Here is a 24584-nt window from a genome sequence, read left to right as displayed (position 1 = left end):
GAAATCGGTTAAAATGGCGAGGAGTAATGATTTTTCAAAAAAAGTGGTTTTTGCGTAAATCGACGAAAATGGCCATTTTTTATACCACCCTAACACGGCGTAGGTCACCCTGATGGCCAAACAAAAAAATACGGGTCTAATTATTCGGCCAGGGAACCCCCAGAAAAATGTTGAGCCCGATCCGAGCACTTTTGTTTTTTTCCATGCTGTTTCGTGGGGAATTGCTGAATATAGAAAAAGCTGTCACTTTTTTTCTATCGATGTTCAGAAGAAGCCAGCGATTCAAATTAATTAAATCAAGCAGAAGTTTTCATTCACCACTTCAAGACCAATAACAAGCTTCTTCAGAATCGGTTTCCAGCGTCTCGGTCTACCATTTGCAATAGCCTTGACCGTCCTCAGTGTCTGGTTGTGGTGGCAATCCTTCAGTGTCCAGGCCCCTCACTCCGGGATGCTGTGGTCAATCCGTTGCCAAGAAAAAAAAAACCTCCGCAAAAAGAAATGAAATGGAACTTAAATATTCATGAAACGAGCACACGATCCATTTCATTTGATAGAACGGTAATGAAGAAATATTTTCCAGCTCACCGGGCCACACTGGTCTGCCCTGCTGAAACCATAATGAAATGATGCTGCTCCGGAAGCACGGACTCACGTTGAACTCACAGCAGCAACAGGTCACGTAAAGTCAATTTTAAAGAGTGATATTGAGAGGTAAACATGTACAGAACGAAGCCGGAAAGCCAATCTATAAACAGAAATAGCTTTTTATTATTATTTTTTCTATCAACCGATAATTGAAAAATCTGCATTGCAAAAAGGTCATTCTCCGACCTCCATGAATAAAAAAAATTTAACGTCCGGAAAATATGGTGAAAAAGCTGCAAAAGGAGGTAATTTCATTAGCGATCGGCCCTTAATGGGAGGGGAAAACTGCCACTCTGCAAAGTGATGATATTTTTAAACACAACAGTTGATGGGTGGCGTGGGTGGCACTTAAAACGGCTGTCAATAAAGAGGCAAAAAACAAAACGTCCAGTTTACAGTGGAACGCCAACGGCCACAATTACATGGCAAGAGTGGCGGAAAATATGTTTATTGTTTGCATCAATACTGTAAACATCAACAAGCAGCAGTTATTTCAAGTGGTTTTGGCATCAACGTGAATTATTTTATCGAGTTTTGCGGTTGAGGCAAATGTGGTGCGCTCAGCAGTTAATTTAATTAAATGATTAAAACTTGATTGAATTGAAAATAAACTCAGCAATTATGGCATTGATTGACCACACGGTCCATTATGGGTGATTGCAGTTATTTCAGTAACCACGTCATTAAATCGTGTTAGTCATCAATAAGAACAGTCAATTGTTGAAAGTAAGCAAAGTTAAACTCATTTAAAGTTGAATGTTTGGCTTTAATTGGTGCATTATGTAGTATCTGAAAAGTATTCAAAGTTTATGGAATAGTTTTTTTTTTTGCAACAAGTTGCATAAAAGATTTCCAGCATTGAGAATTATTACTTTTCGTTTTAATGTTTGACCTTGAATAAACAAAAACGAGAGCACGCAATGTAAACAATAACAAACACGTATTGTTTGGTTGACCATTATGTGCATTGTCCCGAAGTTTGGTTCAATTTGGGTGCCGGAGTCCCGAGTTGTAATTACAAATGTTTACGGTAGTTGGGCTTGTACGTGTGTCAAACGCGTTCTGCCTCAGGCCAATTGACGCACTTACGTGAATTTTCAGGCTTTTTTCGGTTTTGATTGAATATCTAAGGATTGTAATTGAATTTTGGGGATCTGTGAAGGTCAAAAGGTGAGGCATTGTGAGCTGCACAAAATGGCGTTCCTAATTCAATTTGGCCCTACATCGACGTGTGACAAGATAGCTCGACAGCGACGATATGAGAGCAAAAGGGGGAGCTAATAAAACAATTGTTGTTTTTTTTTGCTGAAAAAAAGCATTTAAGTGGGATGAAACTGAAGATAATTGTTTAGCAAGTGTGACTTTATTCCCTATTATTATTTCTGAAGATGAAGATATTTTCAAATAAAATTGATGTAATACTTCAAGCAGTCACATTCTTTGGTATCACCCAACTGCAACCAAGTTGCACTTTTTTCGCTCAAAGTTATTGTCCGATTACGACTCTCAACTAGTTCACCCGGGGGTCACGTGCTGCAGTCTGTCCGTACAAAAGGCCAATCTGGGTGAAGGTACTGCGGGTTCTAAATATTGTGTTTTGTCAGACATTGTTTGTTGTGGCCGATGCGCGGGCTCCGGAATACCACGTGTGACTTTGTTGTGCCACAATTTGCAAACTTACATCACATTTGGACCGTGAGGAAGTTAGGGTGATTGAGGCAAAATGACACTGTGTTTTGAAAATATTTTTTCAAGCATTCTATATAACAATTAAAACTTCAACTGATTTTTCCGCAACAGTTAATATTTTCAGAGTTTAAAATGTACACCCCTTTATTCCTTATGCATGCAAAACAGAGTAACTCTTTCCTAGCCCAAACAAAGTTGATTTTAGTATAGACCCTTTAAACGCGATGACAGCACTGCATATAAAACAGCACAACAAACCGTGTCAACAGTGTTGAACGAATTATAAAAGTGGGTTTTGTGGGTTTTGCAAGCTTGTTGTGGTAAGGGTCAGCTCGCCATCCGGGACAGCGAGTTTGGCTGTGTCTGCTGGTGTCGTTCTGTTGAAATGGTTTGTACTCTAGGATTTATTGCATGATATATTTTTTAATGCTAAGTTGCAGGTGTTTAAAAAGCTGTCATACTTTCAAACTTTTTGTAGCTTTTTATATATATTTTGAAATTTTAACATATTTGAAAACTTTTGCAAACATAACATAATTAGTTTATCAGAAAATCAGATTTGCGATTTAGTTTCAAAGTAGTCGAAAACTTGCATTTTTGTCTTGTTGACATATCTCAATGCACGATAGATTTTGTTTTGATGGATTTTTATGTAAAATTTGATGCCCGATTTGATGGCGTACTCAAAATTGGGTCTTAAAATTTAAATAAATAAATTTAAATTGTGATATTATTTTCACAACGATAAAGCTTATTTTTCTGAGTGACCCTTCAAACGATCGCAAAAGATGAATATTTGAACGATCGCAATAGATTTAAAATAGGTTTTTTTTATTTTATTTGTTTAAAATTAACTTCACGGCCCTTCTTGACAGAAAAAGTTGTTGTTTTGTCAATATTTTTGCATTAAAATGAAAATAAAAAATGATCAGAAATTATTGTAATCGTATTTTTTACCGTTGTACATAAAAATTGAAATAGGGCTTTAGTACCCAATTACGTAGAAAAAAAACACAAAAAATATTTTGTTACTGTACAAAATTTGGAATATGTCATTTAAAGGGAAATTTAATGTAGTTTAAAAATCTGCAATAACGCAGAATGGTATTTTTTCATATTTAACAAAAAAATAATCTTTTTATAGTATCGTGTTTTTGTAATTTTCAAGGTAATTTTTAAGAGTGTAACAATATTAAACAATGTTGTAGAGCAGACAATAACAAAAATTTAGATATAAAAACATAAGGGGATTGCTTGTAATCATCATAAGTTATTATTTGTTATATTTGTTATTATTTTTTGTTATTTTTTCATCCCAATAACAGTTGGCGGTATTCTTCCAACACAAAACATGTTGTTCCCAAGTTGTTTTGGCTTTCAACCAATATCAGATCAATAACAAATTTTGATATCATAACATAAACTGTTATTACACCCTAATGCAAAAATGGATTTGCAAGAAGAATACATATTACTTTCTGTTATTTTAACAGTATTTCGTCAGCTGTGTGCTATCTTGTGACATAGACCATTTTGGTCGAAAATGAGTTAATGATGACGTTTTGCTATACTTAACAAACACTACAAGATGCTTTAACCCAATTTTGGAAACTCGCTTCCGTTTCCCGGATATCGCAATAGGGGAGAGTGGGGAGACTAGATCCCCGGGGAGACTTGATCCCAAGTCTGTATCTCGTCAGCATGTGGGTAAAACAATTAGCTTTGTTCTAGAAAGTTGTGCGAAATTGACTAAAACTCATTGTAGAAAACAAATAAAAAAATTAAAAAATGTTTAGATTGAGTTACACACATTTTTCTAAGAAGTGCTGCAAAAAACTTCCAAGAGATCTTTTTTCTTTGTTTTGATAAGTATAGAAAACACTCAAAAAATATTCAAAAAAATATGTTTTATACGTAAATTGTTTGATAAACATATCAACTCCAAAACCCTTACGCATTTGACGTTAAATTTATCGTCATACTATTTTTACAATCAATTGTTTAAAAAAGTGCGTTTAGGGAGACTTGATCCCTGCATATTTACAGTCACTGGAATCAACCTTAAGATTAAATAATTGGGCTGGGTTTTCGTATATAGTTTCCTTTAGTATAGTTGTACATAACTTACTGCAGTTTGAATTATTTTTCAAAAGTTTTGTAAACAAAAATTACCAGCTTTTGTAAACATGCTCAATTTTGGTCTAAAAAAGAAAATTTTAAGTTTTTAAATATTTTTCATGCTAAACTTGTTATATTTTGAACACAAACGTACAGGTTTAATGTGAAATTGCTGTAACTTATAGAAAATTAAATGTTTGGATGAATAAAAAACATTTTGCTTAAGATTTCTTCAAAATGATGAAAGGGGGATCAAATGACCCCTAACATTTTGAAAATGCCGTTTTAAAATATTTTTTTAAAACGCTTGGCATGATTCGAAGAGTTTATCTGATGAAATACCCTTATCAGCCAAACATAGTTGAATGTTTAAGCTTTCAATTCATGCAAAAAGAACATAGTTTTGTGAGAAATTGACAGAGTTATGTGCGATACAAAAAAAGGGGATCAAGTCTCCCCACTCTCCCCTACACACTTGTGACATAGACCAATTTATCATCAAAATGATTGTGCACACGTCATACATGTTGTTGGAAAATGTGGAAAATTTTTCTTGTTTTTCACAAATTTATGTACATACATACTTTCTAAAGGCAATGCAACCTTTGTTTATAAAAAATATACTGATTAAGTCGGTTAAAACATTGATTTGAGCTTATTTTAGTTTGTATGGGAATTCTGTGCACACTTGTGACACGTAGTACAATTTTACTTTCGAAACACACTTGTGACACGTGCTTTTCAGATTTTTGTTTACATTATTTACTGTATCTTTTAACTGGTGTAGCCAAATTAGTTGAAATTTGGAGCGTTTGTTAAGCGATAGTATACGAACCGATTGCTTCAAAAAGTTTGGCTCTATCATTCATAGTTTTGAAATTATTTACCAACAAACTTTAAAAATCGATTTTCTCGAAAAGTTACTAGATAGCACACAACTGACGATTTGTTATTTAAATTGCATGAAATTTGTTATTACCGTCTGCCCGGGTAACAAAAAATGGGATAGTTTTAAATAATTTTTTGTTAGTTTTTTTTCGATGAAAAATATGTTGTTTTTTTTAAATTTACAAATCATCACCATTTCAGTCTGCAAAAACACGTTTTTTCCCATTTTCAAAAATTGCAGGGGTCGTACCGGTCCTCCACCACGAGATATCGATAAAAAGGACATTTGATTCGTGATCAGAGACAAAAGTTACCCCTTAGGACAAAGTTTCACGAGAATCGAAGAGGGGTCAAGACAACTGCTGTGCGAGTTGGCGGAGAGTGACACGTGTCGTATTTCTCCGAACGTCTAAAATTATCTGATCAAATTAATTATGAAACAAGCTCCCAAAACGAATAAATGTCCATCCATCGATTTATTAATTGATTGATACCAACCGCAGGCAAAGAAAAGCTGAATCAACTGTGTGGGGGCAAATATCCAGTTTCCTGCTGCTTCCAAGTAATTAAGATGTTCGTCGTACTGCTTCCACACTGCCGCCTGATTAATGCCCTTTCCGGTCCCAACTCGGCAGGGGAGCTGTGTTTGATGAATTTACGATGATATTTTAATTCCAGACTGGAGGGGCTTACCTCTCCGCAGTGGCAACGGCGTTGACGATGGTGGTGAACACGTAATTTTCGGCATAAGTAATGTGGGCACGCTCCTTTTTTGTGGTTTTATTTTTGGTACAATAGCACATTCATTATTTATTCCACCTTTAGTTTTCCCGTTTGTTTTTTTCCCTACTACTTTTAGTTTATGTATAATATATATCTATATAATACTAGCTTACAACATTCTCTATAACTTTTGCGTTTGCTCTTGTTTTTACTCTTTGTTGTTGTCGGAACTTGCGTTCGCCCGGTAACTAGTGGCTATAAATACGGAGCCTGTTTGGTTGGGTTGTCCTTTTGAATGATTTCCTTTTGGGTAAATAAGGTTTCAGATTTTACGGCACTCATTCACTCGATCTAGCTCTCTCTTTCAGATTTAACACGTTCAACTTGGTCTAGCAATTCTCTTGATAGTCTGATTTTCAGAATTCATTCCGCTTTTATCACAGCAGTACTGGATTTTTTTTCTTTGATTTTAAACATCAGTTTATGTAATTTAATGAAGGTTTTTTTTAGCCTAGTTGCATAAATGCGATTAGTTCTAAAAACTTATTGTTTGCATAGAGTTTCTCATATAATTTATTTGCATTTTACAATACACAGAAAAACTTATCTTTGAATGTAAAAAAGATTGATTTGTTTACTTCAAGAAAATGATAGGATGCAGGTGTTTTTGTTTCAGACATAATCAGTATGGCAACGAACATGATGAATTCAAAATCAAGTTAAACTATGTAAAATCACAGGTCAATGCTGTCGAAATGACGCAAAAAAATAATTTGATTATTATTTTGATTATTTTAATAATTAAGGAAAATATGATTGACATTTTAATGTCATAAAATGACGAAGTTCCAATCAAATAAAAAAATACATTTGATATTAGATCGACAAAACATCAGAGAATTGCTTGCCCGGAATGCTGTATTTACAAGGATTCTACCATACACAAGGGGTCCATCCATACCTGCCGTACACTCCTGACCGCAATACGTAACAACTAAACCTGGCACCCTTCCTTTTCGAGGGCCTGTCTAGAAAAATATAAAAATCTGCGCATAAACCTCAATACAAAATATAATCAAGAACAACAACACGGCACTGTCCGCCTGCCGCTGGAACTCGGCCATGGCCCGGGCCATCTTTCGATAGTGTCAGACGGACGCGACCGAGTTGCTGTCGTACGCCACGAGCAGCGAATCGTCCTCGTCGCTGCCACTTCCGGCACTCCGCTCCTCGCCGTCTTCGCCGGAATCGTCGTCGTCCTGGAAGCGCGAACTCCGGCTGTTGCCCCGTTGACCCCGTCGCTTCCCCCGCCGCCCACCAGAAGTGTCAATCATATTGTCGTCGGTGTCGTCGTCCTCCTCCCCATCGTCGTCCTCACTGCCGGTGCCACTCCCGGCGTGGTTGCTCCGCCGACCGCCGCCAACGCTTACGTAGTCGTCGTCACCGTCCGGGCCGCGGATCCGCACGATCAGGTGCGTTTCGTCACGGAGAGACGCCAGCGTTTTCTCCGTGTCGTTCGAGTTGTGTCATAGCTCGATCACCTCCGGTCCCTTCCAGGTGACGCCGGCCCGCAGCAGGTTGTAGAAGCGCGTCACGGCCCACATGGCCAGGGCCTGTAAGGTGATAGTTGAAACGGTTAAAGTATGTTTTAACTAATTTGACGATGGAATCCTTACGTTGATGAACGCCCGAGAAATAAAAAAGGCCACTTCTGCTTTGCACAGGGAATCGAATTGCTGTTGATGAAAATTAAAGAAAATTATTTTTTTTATATTTTAATGTGTTAGTTTTTTAGTATTTTAGTATTTTAGTATTTTAGTATTTTAGTATTTTAGTATTTTAGTATTTTAGTATTTTAGTATTTTAGTATTTTAGTATTTTAGTATTTTAGTATCATAGTATTATAGTATTATAGTATTTTAGTATTATAGTATTTTAGTATTTTAGTATTTTAGTATTTTAGTATTTTAGTATTTTAGTATTTTAGTATTTTAGTATTTTAGTATTTTAGTATTTTAGTATTTTAGTATTTTAGTATTTTAGTATTTTAGTATTTTAGTATTTTAGTATTTTAGTATTTTAGTATTTTAGTATTTTAGTATTTTAGTATTTTAGTATTTTAGTATTTTAGTATTTTAGTATTTTAGTATTTTAGTATTTTAGTATTTTAGTATTTTAGTATTTTAGTATTTTAGTATTTTAGTATTTTAGTATTTTAGTATTTTAGTATTTTAGTATTTTAGTATTTTAGTATTTTAGTATTTTAGTATTTTAGTGTTTAAGCAATTCAAAAGTGGGTAAAATTTATCAAATTTATTAGAAAAATTTATGTGTTGTTGCTTTCGGTTTGACAAAATTTTGACTGTCATTCTTGAATAAAATTTTCCAACTTGACATTTCTATGACAATCACAACTTACCCGATTCACGTGGTCCCGCAGCACGTTGGAGTAGACCATCGCCACAGCTTCCAGCGCCATAAAGGTGATGAATCCGATTATCCACGGCACCACGAGGCCAATATTTTCCTGTGGGACAAAAAACCGGAAAGCAAAGCAACACGAATCCGTTTTAATTGAATCACTTTGCCAGCGAATTTTGAATCAGCGATAAAGCAGTTTGTAGAAGGGACTGGATAAAAATATTTGAGAGGTCAAGCAAAACGGCGAGAATCGTTGATAAAACTGTCAAAACTTTTTCGGTGCTGCACGAGTTGTATTCCAACAGTTTGAGATACAACATTGTTTTGTAGCTTTTTAGTAGTAAAAAAGAAAATAAATCTAACCTTGTAGATGCCGAATATCAGCACCACGCTGAGCAGAATCATCGAGCACTGCGTCCCAATGATTGCAAAGTACGCAATTTGCACTCCTTCAAACACGTCCAGATGCCAGGGAATGAACAAAAAAAGATTGAAAAGACAGTTGAACGAGTGTATCATAATAAAATTGGATTTTTTTTAAGATTTCAAACAAAAAAGAACTCCGTTCCTACTGTCCAAGTCTGAAAATTGGATTTTTTACAATTTGAAGCTACCAATAATCCTACCAGGACAGTAGAAAAAATCGAAAAAAAAACCGGAAATTGCTATACCATAGTAGACGTCCTCGAGGTCGCTGTACTTTTTCACGTTGACACTGATCCGCCAGGAGTAGAGCAGCACGACCAGGATGGAAATGTTCTGAGGACGAAAAAAAGGGAAACAAGCATAAAAAGGACACCGTTCGACAGAGATTTGCGTGGCTGCGATGAGAGCTGGAAAAATGGGAAAATATTGCAATCTGGTTACACCAGGATTTGATTATCTCTGTTGCGCTGGGTGCAGTATTGCACTGAACAAGGAGAGCGAATTGTGATTTTTGTGGGTGTAACTTGCGAATAAAAAAAAGGTGTTTGGTTTTTTGGTTTATGGATAGGTTGGAAACGAATCAAGATTTAATTTGCAGTTATACTGTTTGAAAAGAAGTTTTGAGTGAAAAACTTTTGATTTGATTTTGTCTTAATCTTGACAAGCTAGCGAAATTTGTTATAACCTACTTATTAGATTTCTATCCATAACTATGCCTTGCTAAAGAGCACCCGAGTGAGAATAATTTAACCCTTAGCTTGGCGTAAAAGCGTGCACTTATAAGGGTGTGCAATTAAATGCTTAGCAAAGTGCTGAAATAAAATGCTTTCAAGTTTCCATTACAACTGCGGCATTTGAAGACGTCACATCAACCGCATGCTCAGATACTCAACGTAAGTTTATATTGTGTAATGGGGTTAATTGAAGCCCAAGGATTCTTAAAAATAATAAAAATTCATGATTTAATCTTGAAGTAACAAAAGAAGCATTACATTTAAAATTATAAGGACTAACGTTGTTTGTTTCAACAATTTGTATAAAATAACTCGACCATCACTCAAAACCAGGAAATTGTGCTCAATTTAAAATATTTTCCTTGGATTTCTACGTTTTTGCTTAAATTTGTATTTGGGACTTTCGCCATTTTAAAATTCAAGGTGAGTTTTTTAAAAACTGGACATATTTTAAACAGAAATATCAGCAAATTTAGCACAATACAATCGTTTATTTAAGTTTTTTGTACTAATATAATTTATAGTATGCAAATGCATTCTCATCTCATTCTCATCTCATTCTCATCTCATTCTCATCTCATTCTCATCTCATTCTCATCTCATTCTCATCTCATTCTCATCTCATTCTCATCTCATTCTCATCTCATTCTCATCTCATTCTCATCTCATTCTCATCTCATTCTCATCTCATTCTCATCTCATTCTCATCTCATTCTCATCTCATTCTCATCTCATTCTCATCTCATTCTCATCTCATTCTCATCTCATTCTCATCTCATTCTCATCTCATTCTCATCTCATTCTCATCTCATTCTCATCTCATTCTCATCTCATTCTCATCTCATTCTCATCTCATTCTCATCTCATTCTCATCTCATTCTCATCTCATTCTCATCTCATTCTCATCTCATTCTCATCTCATTCTCATCTCATTCTCATCTCATTCTCATCTCATTCTCATCTCATTCTCATCTCATTCTCATCTCATTCTCATCTCATTCTCATCTCATTCTCATCTCATTCTCATCTCATTCTCATCTCATTCTCATCTCATTCTCATCTCATTCTCATCTCATTCTCATCTCATTCTCATCTCATTCTCATCTCATTCTCATTTCATTCTCATCTCATTCTCATCTCATTCTCATCTCATTCTCATCTCATTCTCATCTCATTCTCATCTCATTCTCATCTCATTCTCATCTCATTCTCATCTCATTCTCATCTCATTCTCATCTCATTCTCATTTCATTCTCATCTCATTCTCATCTCATTCTCATCTCATTCTCATCTCATTCTCATCTCATTCTCATCTCATTCTCATCTCATTCTCATCTCATTCTCATCTCATTCTCATCTCATTCTCATCTCATTCTCATCTCATTCTCATCTCATCCTCAGCCTATAGGCTGTGTTCATCATGTGAAAGGGAATTAAATCTTGAAATTTTTAGAGAAATATACTTTCTATTTTACGAAATTTTACGATATCTCTGCTTTTATTGAATCAAAATTGCTATTTTTAAGGGGAAATTGTTTTAGAAACTGTTCTCGACAATGCGATTGATTAGAAAAAAAAGAAGATATTTATTTGGTTGTATTGGGGTTTCCAGCCCGAATTTTGGGGTTATTTTAAGAAATGCTAGAAATATGATAAATTTGGTTCGCAATTTTTTTATTTGACGTTAAATATTGCTAAATTATGTTGGCATATTCATAAGAAATTCGATAATTAGGGTTAGTGAAATTTCACGATTTCGCGGACAGCGTGAAATCCGCGAAATTTGACTTTTCCGCGAAATCCCGTGAAATTTTATGTTTGTGTGAATTTTCACAATGATTTTTCTTCTTGTTATCAAACTCAAAAAGGAATAAAAATAATCTTACGAACTACTGTAGAATTAAGCGAGTGAATACCCTGGATTAATTACTAATATAGGGTTAGTGATTTTTGACGATTTCGTGGACGGCGAGAAATTCGTTAAATTTATCAATTTTCTTAAATCATTTTTTTTAAATAACACAAACAACTTAATAAATATTTCATCCAAAAAGACTATATCATTAAATTTGATTTGTTTTCAATTAAAAAGCTTGAATATATACAGCAATTCCATTTGAAAAGAGCCTAAACCAAAAAAAAGTTCTCCGATCGGGCTCAAAATTTTTCTGGGGGTTCCTTGGCCAAAATAATTAGACCCATTAGTGGCTAGGTGGCAAAAAATGGCAATTTTCGTCATTTTCGCAAAAACCACTTTTTCTAAAAATCATATCTCCGCGCCATTTCATCCGATTTTAGCTGTCTTAGACGCAAAGAAAGGTGATGAGTTTGGCTATTTGGGAAAAATAGTAAAAAGTTCCAAAAATCTAGCTTAACTATTGAAAAAGTCGTATGAAAACTTAAAATGGCGTTTTGACCGTGTCTGGACCAAAGAGCCTATGTCTGAAAATATTTTTATCGGATTCCTCGGAAAATTTCACGTAACATTTAAAAAAATTGGCGATGTCGAACCGTACGTTTTCAAGATATGATTTTTTGAAAATAAAAACTGAGTTTTTCGACGCGCCACGCGCAAAAACGGGAAAATGAGGAAATCGGCAAAAAATCAACTTTTTTCACTAAAACTGCGATAACTTTAAAATTTCAGCGATGACCTATACATGTCTGGGTACCAAAATTTTCGTAATTGAGAGACGCAACTTTTGGTACCATAACATCTATAGGTCATCGCTGAAATTTTAAAGTTATCGCAGTTTTAGTGGAAAAAGTTGATTTTGCCGATTTCGTCATTTTCCGGTTTTGCGCGTGGCGCGTCGAAAACGCAGTTTTTCAAAAATCATATCTCGAAACGTACGGTTCGACATCGCCAATTTTGATATGTTATGTGAAATTTTCCGAGGAATCCGATAAAATATTTTCAGACATAGGCTCTTTGGTCCAGACACGGTCAAAACGCCATTTTAAGTTTTCATACGACTTTTCAATAGTTAAGCTAGATTTTGGAACTTTACTATTTTTCCCAAATAGCCAAACTCATCACCTTTCTTTGCGTCTAAGACAGCTAAAATCGGATGAAATGGCGCGGAGATATGATTTTAGAAAAAGTGGTTTTGCGAAAATGACGAAAATTGCCATTTTTGAACCACCCTAGCACGATGTAGGCCACCCTAATGGCCAAACAAAAAAATACGGGTCTAATTATTTTGGCCAAGGAACCCCCAGAAAAATTTTGAGCCCGATCGGAGAACTTTTTTTTGGTTTAGGCTCTTTTCAAATGGAATTGCTGTATATGTATATCAAGTTGATATGAGCCATTTGAAGAAATGTTCAGATGTTTGAGTTTTTTAATTAACTAAATTTAGTAATATTTTCATCGCTGTATTAAAAATTTAACTGCAATTTCATTTGAAAGGTATAGTTTTGGAAGAAGTTAAAAGAATTAAGCTTTTTTTTATTGAAATTAAAATGAAGAGTATTTTATATCTTTGGAATCACATTCTAAAAACATATCAAATTTTCTTTCTGGGCCTGTTTTATTTTAACAATATTTGTTTATTTGGGTGGATGATTCCCGCGAAAGTAAAAAAAATATTTGTTTTTTTTTTTTGTTTTCTTTTCTCATTTAGAATAATGTCGTTGCAAATATTTGTGAAAAGTGAGCTAAAACCCTTAACAAATATGTTAAATGGGCTAAATATCACAGAAAATTCAATTTATTTTACTTATTTTGACCGGAGAAGATTGTTAAAATCTTGCTTCGATATTAAATTCAATAAAATGTAAAATGATATGACAGAAACAAATTAGTGAAAACATTTAAGCTTTAATAGTCGAATATTAAATGAGCAGTTCAGTAAATGAGAATACGCGTGCCCAACATTTTGTTTCAAAATATATATCCTTAAACCAGGAGGATTTGTTTTGAAATTAGAAGTGTTTTTGTGTCGCATTCAAATTTAGTGAAGATTTTTTTTAGTTTATTGAAGAATAATATATAATGAAGCATAAAAAGTAGTTTCTGTTATTAAAACATAGAATTTTCAAAGTCTTTTTAACATTTTTCAAGTTCCGCGAAATTTGCGTGGAATTTTGTGTTTTGAAATTGAGGACCCCGTGAAATTTGCAATTTTCGAGCTTGAAAAATCACTAAGCCTAACTATAATATATAAACAAAAAATTGGAAAAAATACTCAAAATTTTGACGGTCCCGTAAAATGTCGGAAAAGAACCCTTCATTCATGGTGTCAGATATTAGACTTGCTGAATTTGTTATCATAAGTTTGGTCAAGAAAACACACCGTGTTATGAGTTAGAAAAACGTCATTTATGCCAATTTATAAAGAGGTTCATAGTAGTGTAAATAGCTGTATTTGAGTTAATATTTTTTGTTTGGATAGTGGTGTTTCGCCTGGAATTGTAAAATTTATATGGCTAAGTTTTAATTTACATATTTAACCGTGAATTGAATAAAATTCCTTTCATTTTATCAGTGAATCTACAAAAAAAATCAACAAGGCATCTAAAACCTTTTCCCTTCAAGAGCAAAATTTCAATCATTACTCATGCATTGAAAACTGTTAAATTAGGATAAGAAAAAGAAAATTTATTTCAATTTATTATATCTAATAAATAATAATCATTTTATTTTCATATTCCAGCTAATTCATTTTACCCCATTTTACACGATAAACCCACGGAAATTGTTCGGCACTCAACACTAAAAGCTGCTTGCCGCCAGCAGCAAGAGGCTTTCCCTCAAATAACAAGTCGAGTTGGTTGTTTCCACAGACAAATAGATGTACATTAAAAAAAGCTGTTTTACTCAAAACCTTCGGCAAAGTTTTTTTTTTTCAAAAACAACAGTTAATACTTAATGCTAAGCTGCGATTAATTACCAAATCATCGATTTCCAAATTTATCTTTCTTTATCCATGACAGCCCGAACACCCCTGTGGTTCACTCACCAGCGTGTAGATGGCACTCGTCAGCGCCAGATGCTTCGCGTGAAGCATCCGACAGCATCCATTAGCGCGGAGTGGCCCGTACGGGTACAAAATTGCCGACTTCATCATGCTGGCACTGCTGGTTCTGCTTCCGCTTCCGGTTTCAGGGGCTCTCTGGAAGAACTATGCGCCGTTGGTTCTTTCAAGTGAAGTGAGTAGGCTTGTTTTTTTTTCCTCTGTGGTCCACTTTTAGCTCACTCTCGTTGGCATCGTTTAAGGGGAGAAACTATTTCTCATATTTATCGCCACACCGCACCGCAGTTTTGCTCACTTCCGGTTGGTTTATCACTTTTTCAGCTGTACATAACCTCAACCCACTGCGTTGGTTGGCACGTGCTCACAGCCAGGAACTTGCTAAAGATGCAAATAACTCGTTTCACGGTGCATCTTGGCCCCGGTTCTTCTATCCCCGGTTGTGTCCGTCTGTTTTCGACAAGTTCTTCGACTGCGAATAGTAGTGATGCGGGGTTGGAATTTTAAACTCTTGACTCGACTCGAATCGATGTCCGGCAGCCGTTGAATTCTTGATGGCTCTGTCTACGTTGCGCTTTGCTTCCCGGTTCCAGGTTGATAAAGTTTTCCCCCTGGAAAAGTGCGGAAGAAATGCAGAAGAAAAAAAAAGGATGAAAATTTTATTTGCCACTAACGATGCTCGAGTGGGAACTCGAGTGCTGTATAGAGGAGAGGAGTTGGATAAGATAGATTGGTTCGAAGAAGATTTTTTTTTCTTACTCTTGCATTTCCTAGAAAGAATTGTGGTACATAATTTATTCGATATTCCGTTTCTACGGACTATTGCTGATGTGAAATCCATCTCTAGTTGATTTAATTCAATCAAAAAATTATGAACAGAAGCGAAATAAGTTGGGTTTAAAGTCTTAAGAATATATTGTAATGCAAAGATTTGGCATAGTGGTGAATATTGCTACCTTAAGCCGGGGTGACTTTGATAGGTTTGAGATTTTTTTGCAAAATGAAGAGTACAAATTAAATACAACGGAATGGAATGGATTCTAACTGACCCTGGTAGACAAGTGTTCAAAGAACTTCAAGAAGTTAGATATTTTTAAGAAAATGTTGATGAACATCATTTTATCAATATTCTCTAAGTGGCATGTATTAATGCTCTACACAGTGGAACATACTAATATAAAAAAAAACTCGTTAGATCAAAAAACTTTTCTAAAATTTCATGAATGATGACGTCCTTAAAATACTAAAACAGGTAACAAAAAAAAGTTTCTCTTATTTCTGCGTGATCTGCCCATAACAGTTTTCATCTAATTATAATAATCAACAGCCTCGCACTATAAACTTCGCCCACTTCCCATCGTTCGCAGTCACACCCTCTCGAACTTTCTCTAATTCCCTCTAATCTACCCGACATTGATCAACACGCAAACTTTCGCCTCCGAATTGTTTGGAGTTAATTATTCCCAACAGTAGCGTATAAATGTATTGAAAGCTCGACCTTCACCCTCCCACACTAAATTAATTGGCAAAATTTTGGGTCGCCAGCGCAGCCGCCATCTCGATAAGCTCTGCTACTGATTTCGATTTTTTACGACCACGCAAACCGGAAGTGGGGTCGGGGTGCCTTGTTTCTCTAAACGGCAAATCAATATTTGAAGCCCGGATTAAATTTCTATCACTCGAAGTGGAACTTGAGCTGCAGAGTATGAATCGGCACTATAAATGCAATTACTCAATCCAATAAAAGCCATGAATATTAAGCAGCAGAGTGTGCACTTCATGATCGAGGAAACTATGAAGGTTCACTTTCCAAATTGAATTGCTTTTCAAAACCCTTCCGCTGCACTCCCCATCTGGATCGACGTGGAACCGCGTCCCTCGCATGGGATGTAAGTAATTTCAGAAACTATCATCTGCAAAGAACGGCGGCCATAAAATAAAACTTTATGAAAGCAAAAACACACACACACACACACACGGATGCTCAACCCTCAGCCCACCAACTCCCACGAGCTTAGCGAAGATAAACTGCCCTCTGCAGTCAGTACTGCTGGTGATGATAAGACAAGTCCAAGCTGGAGGCACCAAGTTGGAATTGAGGCCAGCTCTTAGCTTGAGCGAGCGGAGTGAATTTGCCGCAGCAGCTGCCGGGTGGTTTTGTTTTGCTTGGTTGTGGACGGTGGGCTTGCTGGGGGGAATTATTTGATAAATTCAGATTATTTTCAAAAATACGTACTCAAGTGAGTAATTATTCAGCGATTCTCTGACATTTCTGACAATCATTTTCTTATACAAATCTTTAAAAGATTTCAAAAATGACAATAGGAAATATCATAAGTTTTTTTTAAGGTCCAATAAACAAAATTTTTGTTCGAAAACCCCTGGCTCAAGGCGGTTTAAAAACACCTAAAAAGCTAAAATTGGAATATTTTGTTTATTGGACCTTTTAAAAATTCTAGATATGTTAATGATCGATTTGGTAAAGAAAAAGCATAAAGCATTTCTGAAAAAAAAACTAATTATGTATTTTTTTACGTGGTGCGATAAAAGCTATACAAAATTCTTGCCTTTATGTTATAGTGAAAATTATTTTTATTCAATTTTCCCTGAATGAAAGTTTTAAAAATTTGTAATTTTTAATAATATAATACAGAAAAGTAATTTCTGCAACAAGTTGCAAAAAGCAGATTTTTTTCAGCACGAGTCGTCTTTTTATCCAATGAGGTTTACCGAGTAAGATGAATACAACGAGTATTGAAAAAAAAAACGGAGCCCTTTATCAAAAAATCTGTAAAGTACTTTTCGATTGCAAATTCAATTTTGCATTAAAAAATAATATCAAACTTGTTTTTGCATGAAACTTCGATTTTTTTTCCAAAAATCACTATTTTTTCAAAAATGCATAATTCGGCGGCAGATTTTTAGACCATGTTTCTCTATGGCTCAAAAAAATGCGGATTTTTGTCCCCTAAAACATATCAAAAAATCTTGAAAATCAAAAAAATACATATTTTAGGAAATTGAGTTTTAGTGAACAAGAAGGTGATTAAAAAATCTGCTATTTTTTCCGTGTACCTATTTTTTTCTCAATAGTGCTCAACAATACCTACAACTGTGCCGAAGACACCAATATGATCAGAAAATTCACTCAAAAGTTACAGCTGTTTGAATATTTACATATCATTTTTGTATGGACAGCAGCCAAAATTGAATGGAGACTTGTATGGATGAACCAATCACACAAAATACTTTATTTGATCATAGGGAAGGCCCCCACAAAGTTTGAGCCAAATCAAAAAAAAAAAATACAAATAAAATCCATTTCCGGTTTTGGTAAAGAATTGCTCAAGTACAATAAAAAAATGTTGGGCCTGAAATGTATTTGTAATTTTATTTCAGAGATTTGATTTGTTTTAATTTTTCAAAGTATTTTTTAGATGGAAAAAATGTCATCTCTTGAGCGATTGCACAAGACAATAATAATTTGTTTGGTCAAGTCATGATTTTTTTTTGGAGAAATATCAAACATAATTTTTATTGCTTCAGTCAAGCTTCATTAGCGTATTTGTCCCTATTTTGGGCCTAGTACCTATTTTGGGTCTACCAAACTTAATTCAACGAAATTGAGCATTTCACCAAATCTGGCAAGAATCTGTCACTTGATAATGATACGTGCAGTCATTATCTTCATTTTGGTGGGCAATAATTATTCACTTTTTCCTCCTAAATGAGAAATAAAGCAATAAAAATAGCACTCATCACTTTTTTCTTGGCAAATCGCTAGTTGCCCATTAGGTCGAAAAATTTCACCACTTTAGCTTACGGCTTGTTGACACACAGCGCCCGGCTTTCATCGCTCAGCACACGAATGAGAGCCGTCCATTTGACACAGTTCAGTCCATTTGACACTTCTACAAATTGTGACAGTGTGTGTGTGTGCGCTTTTCACAAGTTACAGTGTTTCTTGCATATTACGGGCTTGTTGTTTGGCTACGCAACAAATGTTTAATTATGTTTAAAACTCGTAAAGAATTATATAAATCATGTCCAAGCTAATTATGCACGTAATGCTAGTGAAATCAATCGTTCTAATGTTGATTTGTGTCTTAAAACATCACAATGATTGAGCATGTTTGTCGACCGAATTTGTGCGGCTGCACTGTACGAGCTGGGGCTGAACCGTGCGTCAAAAAAAAATCGCCACGTGCTTCGAGATTTCAACCAATCAGAAGGTAGGCCGAAAATATGTACAAAGAAGGTCGTATGCTAGAAGCAATATCCCCAAAATAGGGACAAAAAATGTTTCAGTTTGTCGGGCTTATACAGAAATATAAAGTATTTTCGTCAAAAATGTGATTAAGTAAGAGCATTAGCATTAAAAAACCAACTTATTCTTCTAATAAAAGCTAAGAATAAGAATACATCAAATAAAAAGTGCGCTCGGCTTAGTAGGCCCAAAATAGGGACAAATACCCTATTTGAAAAAAAAATTGCAACCGGAAAGAACTTCACAACTCTTGTACAAAAGTTTCAACAGGTGTTTATGGAAAAAATGCAATAATCAGCCCATCTGCCCATCTTGTATCTACTAAGCTTGCTGGGATTTCTTTCAAGGAAGTACAAGAGAGCACATGTGCATCGAAATAAGAAGAGTGCTGTAAAAAATTGTAAAGAGTTGCAAATAGCAAACCAAAAATCGTTCTTCGAATTTAAAATCAAACGTCCATGTTTTAGTCAATTCGCCGTTCAAACTAAATGATTACTGAACTCTTATGCAAAAATGTATTTTTCAAGAAGATTCCTGAACATTTTCTGTTATTTTAACAGTATTTGCTATTGAAATGGCATACATTATGTTAATACTGTCTGTCCGGATATGCCAAGTCAGTTAAAAAAGCTCAGCTAAATGAAAAAATCATCATCAGAGCAGTTCTCTACGGAATCGGTATTTTTTCTTAAATTTTAATTTTTGAATTTTTAATCCGGCTAAAATCCGGCCATTTTGCATCTTTAGTTCGTTCATATAATTTTCCATACAAATTTGGCAGGTGTCCATACAAAAATGATATGTGATCATTCAAAAATCTGTATCTTTTGAATGATTTTTTTTTGATCGATTTGGTGTCTTCGGCAAAGTTGTAGGTACACGGAGAAAAAAAAGTTTCCAAAAAAGTGAACAAGCGTTCATGAAAATAGGAACCTCGAACAAAGTGTTCAAATCCCATGGTACGATTTTGAAAAACGTACCGTGAAATTTGAACACCTTGTTCGTGGTTCCCATTTTCATGAACGCTTGTTCACGATTTTGGGAACTCTTTTTTCTCCGTGTATGGATATGGACTACAATGAAAAAAAAAACGGTACAAAACAATTTGATGATTTTTAATTTCCCTTTTTGTCACTAAAACTTGATTTGCAAAAAAACACTATTTTTATTTTTTATTTTCTGATACGTTTTAGAGGACATCGAATGCCAGCTTTTCAAAAATTTACAGAATGGGCAAAAAAATCTTTGACCGTGTTATGATTTTTTGACTCAATACAATTTTTTTCAAAAAATCGGAATATTTGTCGCAAAAATTTTTCAACTTCATTTTTCGATGTAAAATCAAATTTGCAATCAAAAAGTACTTTAGTGAAACTTTGATAAAGTGCTCCGTTTGCAAGTTATAGCCATTTAAGGTATTTTTTTCAAAATAGTCGCAGTTATTAATTTTTAAAAATTAGGGCCCATGTTTGCCCACTTATGAAAAAAATATTTTTGAATAGGTGAGAAAATTATCTATATTTTGCTTAGATATTGCCATGCAAAGGTTTAAAAACAGGAAAATTGATGTTTTCTTAGTCTCACCCAAACAACCCACCATTTTCTAATGTCGATATCTCAGCAACTAATGGTCCGATTTACAATGTTAAAATATGAAACATTCGTGAAATTTTCCGATCTTTTTGAAAACAATACATTCAAAAATTTTAAATCAAGACTAACATTTCAAAAGGCCTAAACATTCAATATTACGCTTATTTTGGTTTTACATCGAAAAATGAAGTAGAAATTTTTTTGCGACCAATATTTTGATTTTTCGAAATAATCTGTATTGATTCCAAAAATCATAACTCGGTTAAAAATTTGTTGCCCATTCTGATTTTTTTTGGAAAAGTTGGCATTTAATGTCCTCTAAAACATATCAGAAAGTTAAAAAAAAATAAAAATAGTGTTTTTTTTGCAAATCAAGTTTTAGTGTGAAAAAATGAAATAAAAAATCACCAAAATTGTTTTTACCGTGTATCATTTTCTTTTCAGTGTAGTCCATATCCATACCTACAACTTTGCCGAAGACACCAAATCGATCAAAAAATTTGTATGGAAAATTATATGGACGAACTAATGATGGCTTCTTTAAGTAAAGTAAATTTTTCCCAGTTCCTGAGGGGAACACCCTTGAAGAGTATCGGGCCGGCATTTACAAAGCGGATTCAGTGGCAGTTTCATTCTCAACTTAATGTTAACATGTTAAGGTTAATGTTAACATTCCATAGGTCGCCTCCCTAAGGTGTCGTGATAAGGTTCAGTTTGTGACCTTCCCTTTACTAAGCAATCGATTCCAGAAGGGAAAAGATCACCAGTTCGACGTCGTCGTGCTATCTTGTCGCACCCGCCATTTTGACGTTTCGAGAAAAACGCGTTTTAATGTTTGACCTTGAATATTCAAAAACGAGAGCACGCAATGTAAACAATATCAAACACGTTTTGTTTGGCTCACCATTCTGTGCATTGTAACAAAGTTTAGTTGAAGTTGGTTACTGGAGTCCCGGTTTATAATTACAAATGTTTATGGGAGTCTAGCTTGTACGTGCGACAAACGCATCCTGACTTTCCTGGCCTGAAATCCCTTTGGCCTTTTGTCGCACTTACATCAATTTTCATGGAGTGACAAGATAGCACGACAAGATTGAAACTACTTTCATACATAAAGTGACAAAAATGCACGGAGTTTTTTCAGTTTTTGTTGAATATCTAAGGATTGAAATCGAATTTTGGGGATCTGTGAAGGTCAAAAGGTGAGGCATTGTGAGCTGCACAAAATGGCGTTCTTAACTCAATTTGGCCCAAAATGCACGTACGACAAGTTAGCACGATGGCGACGAGTTGTGTTGGTCCGAGCCGGGATTTGAACCCCGATCTACCGCTTACGAGGCGGAAGCGTTACAACTGGGCTACGTGGCTCGGTTGATGGCTTCTTTGGGCATACCGAATGCACCAAAAAAGTTTCAGTCGGATTAAAAAATACAAATAAAAAATCGAATGATCGAAATCTCAGAGAATTTCTTATCATCGTTCAGCGATTTGTTCATATGGGAGACGTATGGCTGTTTTATGAAAAGCAATAGAACTAACTTTTTTTTAAATGATATTTAGTTTAAATGTCGTTCATTGTAAAGGGACCATCCATAAACCACGTGGACACTTTAGGGGGGGGGGGGTATGGCGATTGTCCACGATCCATACAAAAAAGTTTTTTTTTGTATGGACAATTGTCCACGAGGGGGGGGGGGGTAACAGATTCCCAAAAAAGTGTCCACGTGGTTGTGGTTTGTGGATGGTCCCAAAGGACATATTGGAACAAACATACTTTGCATCGCAATTTTTAAAACGTTGAAAATTTAAAATTATCGAGTATCTGTTTTTTTATCGATTATTTATTTTTCGTCTTTTGGAGAAATATATCTACGCAAGATCCAAACAATACTTTTTGTTATATGATGCTAATTAAGTGTTTTGGTAAAAACAGATTTTGAACAAAAAAAAAAAAAAAAAATAATAACTAGACCATACTTTTGAATTAAAATTATTTTTTTTCCATAGACCCACCCACCATGCTCCAGTAAACTGGGTTTGCAGAGTGAAATAAAATTAGATGACGTGCTGGTGCTTGGTCTTCTCCGGGCTGATCTTTCCCCTCTGCTCACACCGGATAAGAATCAACTTCTGGCCTGGGAGGGCTTGCCACTCCTACTCCTTGGCGATGGCACGACGCGCAAAAGAAGGATCAAGAAGTCGCTTTATGGAGTAGAAACAAGAACTTGGAAAGTTGGATTGAAAATTAATAAGATTAGTTTTTATTGATCCAACCGGTGGAAAAGCTGCCGTTGACGGGTGCATCTGCGTTCCGTTCCTGGCATCACCGTGCCAGTTTCCGACGATTAAGAACGACATCCAGGCTGACGTTCACTGCAGCGGATGTTTGCTTCTCGGCATTTTACGAGCAAATCGCATTAACTGATCCCATTCTCTTGCGGAATCGATTCTTTGTTATGGACGGATAAAATCAATTGAGGAAAAATAATGTTGTCTTAGTGATTGGAGTTTAATATTCCATTCAATTACGTTTTCATTTCAAAAAATCTTTTCATGTTCTTTGTGCAATAATTATAGACTTAAATTTCTTCGAATTTCACAATAAGTTTTCATGTTTAATAAGCAAATTTATTGTTTCGTAAAGCGTAATATTTTGATTTTTTCTCAATGAAAACATCTGTTTGAATGAGCTTTTAAAGTTCACTTGAAAACGTGATTCTATTGTTGACTGCAGCGTGTTTTCAAATCGATTAAATTTTTCCCTTCTACGCTCAACCAATTCTCGAGCCGTTTCCAGCAATAAATTTTCATTTGAAAACCAGATCCCACAAGTGTGCGCAGTTTCCACTCGTTTGAATTGAGTGGACATTTTTTTCCAAAAACCTGAGGGCGTAAAGAGACTTGCTGCCAATCCGACATCAATCACTGCGACCACATTCGACCGATTCGATGGGTAAGTCCTTCACAATTCCACCGAATCAGAGTCTGACAGCGAACGGATTGATTTCGGTACAAAGGATCGACCGACACACGACGGCGGCTGTCACGCCCTTTACAACCTGCAAACATAACCTGAAAAGTCTCTTCATCAATCAGTGCAATCAGAAGCACTCGCTTTGAAGGGCGGATTTTTTTTTCACTGAACGGTGAACAAGCGATTTTTTTTTGCTTTTGTTTGCATTTTTGAAAGTGAACTTTTTTTTGTGTAAAGTCATCGTAGATATACACCACAGAAATAACATATCGAGGCAACCCCCTGTAACCAACAGCAATTTCCACGCAGTGAGCGCTAAGTAGACCATGACTTTTTTCCGGGAAATGATGCCACGAGGCTTATCCCCGAGCCTCGTCAAACATTCACCAAAAATCTGACAGAGAGCGGGGTATGACGGGTACCGTCAAAGAAGGCGAGACGGAATGGAGGCGCTTTTAGTCGACATTGATACAAAGCTACGGCCAGTTGCGGTTTCAGATACAGACGTTCTGGGAACTTTTAAAGAAAATTGCTACCGCATAATTTAGGGTAGAGAAACCTATGCTGGTCGCTAAAATGACAATTTTGAAGGGAAATCACCATATCGCGATATCATGGCTTCTTCCGACCAGACGAGCCGGTCCGATTGTCGTGTGTGGTGGGGTTTGGGCGAAAGTGTGGTGTTTCAATTCTTCTTGTTTCAATCTTTAAAAAGCCATTCCTGGAAACGTGCTGTTGGTGGTGACGTCGCGACGCTCTGCGCCGTGACGCTTGATTTGGCTCGTTTGAAAAATGATACTTTGAAAGCCTTTTTCTTTCCTTTTTGGAAGGCTGCTGACATTTGCTGATTGGTTTTGTTTCAACGAAGGGCGTCTCTTTGGTCATGTGGCACGTATATGATATATTTTTGTTCATTGATTGATGTAGCTTTAATGATGTGTTTCAATTAAAATGATTTCCGAGTAAATTTGAAGCAAGTGGTTTACAGTTTTTTAAACACATTTTATTGCATGAAAAAATAGAGAATAAAAATAAAAAATATACTAAAATTAACGTCATGAACAACTAATAAATTTATGTTGGTTGTCTATTTTTTTGTCAGCGTATTCGTTAAGGCTCTGGAAGGC

The 24584-nt window shown here is 35.4% G+C and overlaps 1 protein-coding gene across 1 annotated transcript in view; it reads right to left on the bottom strand.

Annotated features, from left to right (window-relative positions):
• Nucleotides 1-6906: 6906 nt before the first annotated feature.
• Nucleotides 6907-24584, bottom strand: part of LOC119767739 — a 33819-nt gene continuing 16141 nt past the window's right edge. The window contains 6 exon segments of the mRNA XM_038257105.1: nucleotides 6907-7679; nucleotides 7743-7802; nucleotides 8486-8593; nucleotides 8851-8936; nucleotides 9159-9246; nucleotides 14612-15234. Of these exon segments, the coding sequence (XP_038113033.1) occupies nucleotides 7215-7679; nucleotides 7743-7802; nucleotides 8486-8593; nucleotides 8851-8936; nucleotides 9159-9246; nucleotides 14612-14719 (915 nt within the window). The 5' untranslated portion in view covers nucleotides 14720-15234 and the 3' untranslated portion in view covers nucleotides 6907-7214.

Source organism: Culex quinquefasciatus, chromosome 2 (assembly GCF_015732765.1).
Source record: "Culex quinquefasciatus strain JHB chromosome 2, VPISU_Cqui_1.0_pri_paternal, whole genome shotgun sequence".
In the NCBI taxonomy this organism is placed as follows: domain Eukaryota; kingdom Metazoa; phylum Arthropoda; class Insecta; order Diptera; family Culicidae; genus Culex; species Culex quinquefasciatus.
The sequence above is the reverse complement of the archived record's forward strand: the minus strand, read 5'-3'. Positions and strand labels throughout refer to the sequence as shown.